Genomic DNA, 8,651 nt, shown 5'->3' on the forward strand with positions numbered 1-8,651 from the left:
TTGTAAATAATTTTATATAAATCCACTTAATTTCTTGCAAATATCAATAAAAAAGGAATTCGTGGGGATGATTTAGGATCAAAACCACATTCGAAAGGTGAATTTTTTTCTCGATCTATAATTGATTTTTTTTGAGATAAATCTTCTCTAATTTTCAGCAATCCAGCTTGAAATATTTAATATAGTCATATTTCTTGTAGTAGATATTTGGAGAATCTAACTTTAAAACGTGCTTACCGACGAACATTCTAAAAGAATATTTTTTCTCTATCTTGTTAATAACAACGCGATTCTCTAAATTTTTACAAAACATGAACTGTTTTTCCAGAAATTAAGTAATGAAAACTCCTATTCTTTACGAATGCAGAGAAAAAAATCATAATCATAGACAAAGCAAAATACTTTTCAAATCACACACAATTGCATAGAATAAGCGAACCATAATTTAAACTGATGAAAATGTTAAGCGTGAATAAAATAAATAAACCGATTTCTATAAAGTGTAGAAATTACCTTTATAATGTACTCTATTTTCTTAGCTGTACTTATAAAAATTAAATCATGTACCACTGAAATAATATAATTCAAAACTGAAACCAAGGCAACACGTATAACCTTAAAGGTGGGATTCCTTTGACGGGACCGTGATTGCAGTCGCAGGTCGCCGGGACAGTGTGTTTCTTCGGAAACGACTGAAGACTGCCCATTGTCTGCATTTCTAGTGAGTTTCCTTTAGTGATAGCAATAAATAACAAATTACTTCTAACAAACCTTTTGATGGAAGATGAAAATATAATGTTTACGACAACGTTGGCCAGTTTCCACATAATAATGAATGACGAAGCTAGTGTTATGTACAGGCAGCGTGCTAATGAAGTTATCTTCTCCACACTCATAAACAGGCTTGCTGAAAGATGACAAAAGGTTTAGTGAATTCTTCCATCTCAGTGTGCCACAGTTCAACATGTCTTGGGTTTAGTGAAAGATGACTGAAAATCTCAGCCATTTGTATCCCATACCCGATAACATAAGACTAACAGCTGGCTTTGACCTTCAGGTATGTAATTAATTTATCAATAAATTATAGTAACGTCAATTATGAAAATATATCGAAATTAATGAAGTAAAGGGTAATAATTTACATAATTGTGTTTCAACACTTACTCTGTCTGTGCATTGAATAATACAGTGCCATTTTGACTACAAACAGTAATGAAACCCAAGAATATATGTCCATTTGTTGACGCGATCGCGATCAGACTACTCCCAGGAGCAGTGTGGTCACAGTCGCATTGCACTGCCGCTGGTCACATGAAAATAACAATTCACTAGATGAAAACGGGCACTATTTTGAACCATGCCCTAATTTCTTGGCACAATACTTCTAAGCCATGCACATCAAACAATGTTACTTTAAGGAGCAGGTGTACAGTTCTAAATATATATGGTAGAGCAGGAAAGCATTCAGATTATTTTTCAAAGTACTTTATTAATAATTTCTGTTTAAAACATTTACGTATATACAAAAAAAAGTGTAAAAATCTTCTTTATAAACAATTAAGCAACCAGGTCTATCAAGAAGTGATTTGTCGCCACTGCTTTATGAATTCACTAATCTTACTCAAGTTTGCAAACATTTCTTGTGGGCTGTTGCTCTGTAACTCATGAACAATATCTGGCTTGTAGGACCTTACTGCTTCTTCAAGAATTGTTTGAAAGATCTCACACTGCACATTGTCTTCCAACTTCTTGCCACCATAGCCCCTAAACCAAACAAAATATGTAGGTGAACTCCTAGACATTCTTCAATTTTATTACTATGCATTTTCAATTTGAGTGCAGCCAGGAAAACTAAATTGGAAATTGTCCAACAGAATATAGTAACTAATTTTAAACTATGTTAATGAAATAAACACTTTAAAAAATGGCAAAAGATGATTGCTAGCTTTTGTGGCTGTAATGGCTCTCTCATATTTATGGTTTATATCGTAAAAATATTCTTCTGAGTGTTAACATTGTGTTTTATTTACCACAAATAACTTGCAGTTTAAATCCAAAATTAACTGCTAGTAAATAAAACCCCTCAGTTTTTAACATCAAAAAGATTTGTTAATGTTATTATGGTCTTTAATCCAATACAAAGCACTGGAAAAAGGAACATAAGGGCTTGCAGTTAAATTAGAGGGCTTTAGGAAACAATTGCAGCCCTGGCATAAATAATGCAACTCCTGTAAAATATACAAAATAGAAAACCTATAGTTTATTGTTTAACCACAATTTGTGAGCTTAGCAACAAGTACTGAAATACCTAACTAAACCAAACTGGTTTTTGACTTTCGAACAGATACTCAAATGATGTTTACTTTTTTTAAATGTACATTCATATAAAATAATTTAAGTCATGGAGCAAAATGCATAATACATACCTACTCACAAGCCTGTCATAGAGGGTAGTGTTGTTTGCCCTCAGCACGAAAACAATGTCAAACCACCTCTCCGGGAAGAATTCGCATGAATGGTAGTCTACTATCTTTCCACCTTCAGCCATCTTGGGTTCCATTAAATCCAAAAGCTGAAATTAAAATAACATTATATCATTAAGTATATGCAGTTAGTTAATCACCCCACACAGCAACTGTTGGCATATCTTAATGTTACACAGACTACCTGCAACAAAACCTGATAATGAATGACAATTCTTAAAAAATTCTAAGTCATGCTAGGGGTTGGTTTCGAACCATCACTTTTTTGGCTACAAGATAGCCAGTGAAACTCTATTAGAAACACTTCATTTTAAAAAAAATTAACACCTGCACGAAACTCATTCTATATTATTAAAATATACATTGAAAGAATGAAAAAAAAATCATAAAGTTCTGTTTAAACCATTTCAATATCCATCAGACTGATGACTGCAAACAATCAAGTTTTTTAGACACAATATTAAACAAAATGAGTCTACATAATACATATTTAGATAAGTAGATGCATGTATATGCCTACATCAACTTGTAACATTGTGACGAGACATAAAAATTAAGATCTTTACAATTATGAGACTGAACAACATGGAATATTCAACTTTCCTTTGATGAAATATTTGAGTTTGCTCGTGAATGTACAGTATAAATATGATAGACTAATAAAGGGCAACTCCAAGATTATTGCACAAAACCTGAAAGAAGCTGTGTTCAATATCAACATCATATTTATTAAACTTCATGATACCAACATTGTGACAATGAAAACAACTTCCACTTCTCTAAGCAAAGCCATTTTTTTCACATACAAATTTATGGTAAAAAAACTAACCTACAGTGCTTCAAATATCCCAATAGAAGTGGAATAAGTTTTTCACAAGATAATAAAATACATTATTTAACTAATTATTTATTAAAAGTTATAATGATACTGAAGCAGTGCGGGCACTGCTGCGCGTTCCTTCCCCTCCTTTCCCCTTCCTCTCCAACCTCCCCTTCCTACCCCCCCTCTTCCTCCCTTCCCCGCCGCGCCACCAGCGCACTCTGCCGTGTATTGTTCCCGGCCTATATAACCTCAGCACCCAGGCTATTTGCCGCAGTTTTCCTGTCGTTTGACACGAGGACTGTCACTTGGGGTTGGCGTCGCGTTGGTATGTACTCGGCTGTGAAACTTAACGTCTGTAATTATCAGTAATTAGTATGATTTCTTGTTCTTGCTTGTATGTCGTGGCCGCGCTTTCACTTTTGGATTTTTGCCATGTTTAGTAATGTTCGTAATCTCTTTTGGACCCTTCAGGTCAGTGCTTAACTGGATTCTTTGCCTTAGTTTCTCTTGCTCACGCCGAGTACTACCGGTAGCTTATGTAACAGTGTTTTTCTGCTGCTGTATATGGGCACGCCACGATGGCTTTGGACACTTCCTGTCAAGCCGTGTCGTAACAGTAATAGTAATTGTATGTAATTGTAAGTGTAATCTCTTTCTTTCTTTCTTTCTTGTTGTTGCCTAGCGGCCCATATGATTTGTGCTATGTCAAACGCGACGTCAGTTAGCCCCATTTATCGCAACATTATTTTAACTTGTCTCTGTGTGAATGATTCCCGCGGGAATGCTTGATAAATGCTTATTTATTGTCTGTATGCAACATGTGTGTTGCCTCTATATAATGTATGAATAAATAATTGACTTTGATTGACTTTGACTTTCTTCTTGTAGCACAGCGAATTTCTGCCGTCGGTCGTACTGGAACGACCCCTTGTTTCTGTTTATTGTCAGTTGTAGGTGCGGCTACAACACCCTTTTGCCACCCAAGTTATTTTTTTTGCATCCCTCTACATTATTAGCATAGATTTGTCCCGCATTGGTAATTTAGTTATTACAGTCAGTAAAGCCTTTAATTAAGGTAGAAACCATAAGGCTGTGAAACAAATCAGTTTTACAAGAAATCATTTACAATATACGTAGCAAAAAAATACTATAGTTAAAAGTAAGACATTATGAAAATAGATGAACATTTTAAACAATATTATTTATGCTTACATATAACACAAAAAATAACCAGGTTCAACAATTTTTTTATTTTAAGTTTCTGTGCTCCTTTAAACCATGAATCAACAAGATTTATAGTCTATTAGGGACAAACCACGAATTGTAAAAAGCATCCCTTTTTCATTAGTTCCTGGAAATTTCAAACAGTAACATTGCACAAAAATCAATGTATGTAGTTGTGACTAATTTTTTTATAGTTAAATTATCTTTACTGCTAATACCAACCTTGTCTTCATCAAGAACTGGGCACTGATATATTGAATCGTACTCTTCGAAGCAACAGTTTTCTGCTGCCAATCTTCCAACTTCTAACCACTCTAAGCCATTCTGCTCTGCCAGTTCTTTGGCAAGAGAAGATTTGCCAACACCAGGTGTTCCTGTGAACAATAACAATTCCCAATGGTCTTAATAGGCATGCCAATGAAAGTTCAGGCCTACATATTTATTTCAAATATGTTTAAATTTGTATGTACACATCATAATTTCTTACCGAGTTGAACTGGTTAACTACTTGAAACATCACAATGCTCTTTCACATGATAAGAATATGATGTCACAAAGTAAAAAAAAAAGGAATATCATTTTTTGTACTTAATCAGTGTCTACTGGATCCTATGGAATATTTATACGCTGCTAAGTGCAGAATTAGGCAGGTGTTAATATTTTGTTTTTATATACTTTTTTAGGTTATGTTAGCAATTTATTTTTAAATTTGTTTCATGCCCACCAACAACCACTAAGAACTTTGACGTTGGGCCCAACGATAAACAATTACAGGACAAACACAACAGTTACAAGACAAATATAGTTACTGCAGTCAAATGGCTGCTGGGTGCCAACAGACACCAGGCAGGCACCACTTTGAAGGGGAAAAACCTCTCACGTAGTCACTACTGCAACTGAGCAAACGACACAATAGCGAAAACCACGTAACTGCAGTAACTATTGCAAAAAAAAGACAATAACAAAAAACAATACAAACAGGCAGGAAGGCTGACAAAACAAAGACAAGCAGAACAAGTAGATACTTGGAAAGGTTGGTGACACAAGTTTAATTTAGTATAGATGGTATTTTCTTCTTATAAAAATAAAGTTTTTAAGACAAGCTGTGAACAACAGTTAAATTTCAAAATATTTAGTTGTTTGGGTGCATGTCGTTTGAAATGTAGTGTTGGTGCAACTGTTAATGAGTTGTTGCAATGTATTTAATTTTTCTTCAGATTTCATAGTACAGTAAGTCGTCAATTAACGGACAGGTTAAGTTTATGGAAATTGTCCATCAAGCAAAAATCCATTAATTAATTCACATTTCCCCATGAGGAACAATGGTATTGTCCCGAGTTATAATCCTACCTCCCAAAAAATGCCTACATTTTGCATCATTCTTGAAAATGGTGCATCATAAGAATATAATAAACCAATTCAAGTTGGCAACTAATTTATGTATAGACATGAATTTAGTTAAATTTTACATATGTACATAACCCAGATTTATCGCATGATGGCCAATATTTTGGTCTTTTTTTGTTATAAAAGTATAACTTTTTAAGTGAAAAATCTTTTAATATTAGACTTTCTATCAATGCATAATAAAATTCTGATTTAAATTTGACATTAAATAAATGTAACCCAGTATGTAATAAATGGCAGAAACTCCTAATAACACGCAATGTAAAAACTTTAAAGCTGACTCCTGAATTGTTGGGCTGCACTGTGGGATGACATGGCGCAGCACAGAAGATAAAAACTTGACAACTTCAATAAAGGAAGCATGAATGTTATAATGATTAGTCCGGAGACCATGTCAAGAGAGGGTGAGAGAGTGCACATGAAAAGTAGCTGTTTCCCTTAACAAGCCTTTGATGGAAGGGAAAACTTCACAGCAAACCTTTCTTCATATCATAACTAGAAACCAATTTATTATGGGTTTATTTTAACCATAAGGCCTGTATGTACTATGTACATAATAGCATCGCCCACAATGGAAGAATAAAAAATAAACAGTTGTGCAATTTTTATGAAAATTTAACACGAAGAAAAATGAAGATTATTATTATTATTAACCTGCAATTGGGCTTTCACCCGGTGGCAAGAACTCCCACTCACTCCCCTCTCCCCCCCCCCCCCCTCCATCAGCTTTCTCCTCAGCTCCCTCCCATCCCTGACCTCCACCATTTCCACTCCCTCCCCGTCCTCACCAGGAAGGTGTTCCGCCCTCTCTCTGTCCGCCTCCACACCCTCTGGAGCTTACATCTGTGGTCTCTTCGTCCTCTGTACTCCCCTCTATGTACTCTGCTTCCCAATTGCCCCCATCCCCCATCCCCCTTCCCCCTTCAGCACTACAGCATTACAGTAGAAACAGGTAGGAGGGGGGGGGGGGGTTGGGTTGTTAACTGCCAAATTTTCGTACGTATCAGCATACATACCAGAGTGAAGGAATTTCTATATTCTACTCTGCCTGCCCCGGCTATTTAGAAAATGGAAAAATCGTGGAGTAGCGTCAAACCGGTCCAGGAAAGATACCTAAACAACTAAAAACATAGTTTTAAAAAACTAAACTAACCTGTAATCAATATATTAGGCATTGTACGGCGGCAAACTGACATTGTCTAAATTCTCCGACAGCAAAGGAACCAAGTCTTTATCCAATAAACAATAAACAAAAAACAACACGTGAGTCCATTCGCGTAAAAATAAGAGTATCTACAGTCTACCAAAGAGTATATAAAGGATAAGAGTTGTAACTCAATATTATTACGAGCGAACCTTGGCTGTATCCGAATACATAGGGATGCGTCCTTAGCACACACATCCCTACATCCCTTAGCAAAATGCAGCCACAATGTAGAGGACGCATTTCTAATGGATGGATAGTATCCGAATACTTTTACTACTAGCACCACCTGTTGACTGTCAGCCGTACTAATGTTCACGCAGCCATTTTGTGTAGGAATATCTACGAATATTCAGCAAAACGTAAATAATAAATACCTACCAATTAAAAAATTATGTAACGTGTATGTTATAGATGTTAGCGATCCAAATAAAATACATTTTATAAATTGTAAACTTTAAAAATACTTATGAGTTTTGAATTATCCTTTAAGTTTAAATTCATATTTTTATTATATTTATTAACATCTTCATTTGTCTCTGTTTAAGTTATCACTTTCGCTTATAATGTTTTAAACAAATATTATGCTGAAAATCTGAAGTAATATTATACACAAACAAAATAAAACCCGATTCCGAAGCTAATGGATGTAGGGACGCGTTAGTGGATGCGAGTGTCGCATCCCTAGAAATCTCGAATTAGTGGATGCGTGAAGGGATGCATCGGCATCCCTTGTGAGAATTCGGATTCAACACAAAGATGGCCGCGTCCACTACGATGCACTTTTAGTGGATCCCTTAGCTAAGGGATCCATTAGGCCAGTATTCGGATACAGCCCTTATCTAGCTCATTTATTTGCCGAACATACCCGAAGTACGGACCCCTATTGTGCCAAAAGCTAAACACACTAAATAAATAAAATTAGATTTGTCATCGCTGCCACCATCATGATAAAATTATTTATTAAATTATATTAAAATACAATAATTAAACAAGTTGTACACGTTTTAATTAATATTACACCATTTGCTTACTTTCTGTAGTAGATTTTTATTAAAATAATGGTCATTTTTTTATATTACAACGTTTGCAGCATGTTAGACCGAATCCTCGGAATTATTCGGTAAGGAATTCGTTGCTCTATTCGAGTTGGAGGGGCCTGCAGTCTACATAGTCTTTGGTTCACAGACATCCGGGTTCGTGCATCTTCGGTTCCTTCCCCCTCCCTTCTTTTTCAGTCTTTTGCATCAAGTAAAACAAATGACAATGGCGGTCTTGCAATGAGAAAGAAACAGAAGCAGACGACAACCCCGAATTGCGGCCTGATGAAAACCTCTCCCTTATCTATGATAAAAACTGCCGAATGAAAATGGTTTGTACGAAGGATGGTGACAGTGTTTTCTAGAACCAAAACAAAAACTGTAAATACTTTTATTTAAAATTTACACGCTAGGCATATTACATCTTTCTTTATATAATCTCTTAAAAGGAAAACAAATGACTAAAAGCT

The 8,651-nt window shown here is 35.3% G+C and overlaps 1 protein-coding gene across 1 annotated transcript; it reads right to left on the bottom strand.

Annotated features, from left to right (window-relative positions):
- Positions 1–1,469: 1,469 nt before the first annotated feature.
- Positions 1,470–7,258, bottom strand: LOC134542094 (adenylate kinase isoenzyme 6). Its single transcript, XM_063386019.1, has 4 exons — positions 7,091–7,258; positions 4,753–4,904; positions 2,427–2,572; positions 1,470–1,764 (listed from the first exon to the last, which is right to left on the bottom strand). The coding sequence occupies exons 1-4, from the start codon at positions 7,131–7,133 to the stop codon at positions 1,575–1,577; spliced, it is 531 nt and encodes a 176-aa protein (XP_063242089.1). The 5' UTR covers positions 7,134–7,258; the 3' UTR covers positions 1,470–1,574.
- Positions 7,259–8,651: the final 1,393 nt, after the last annotated feature.

This window comes from Bacillus rossius (assembly GCF_032445375.1).
Source record: "Bacillus rossius redtenbacheri isolate Brsri chromosome 4 unlocalized genomic scaffold, Brsri_v3 Brsri_v3_scf4_2, whole genome shotgun sequence".
Classification (NCBI taxonomy): Eukaryota; Metazoa; Arthropoda; class Insecta; order Phasmatodea; family Bacillidae; genus Bacillus; species Bacillus rossius.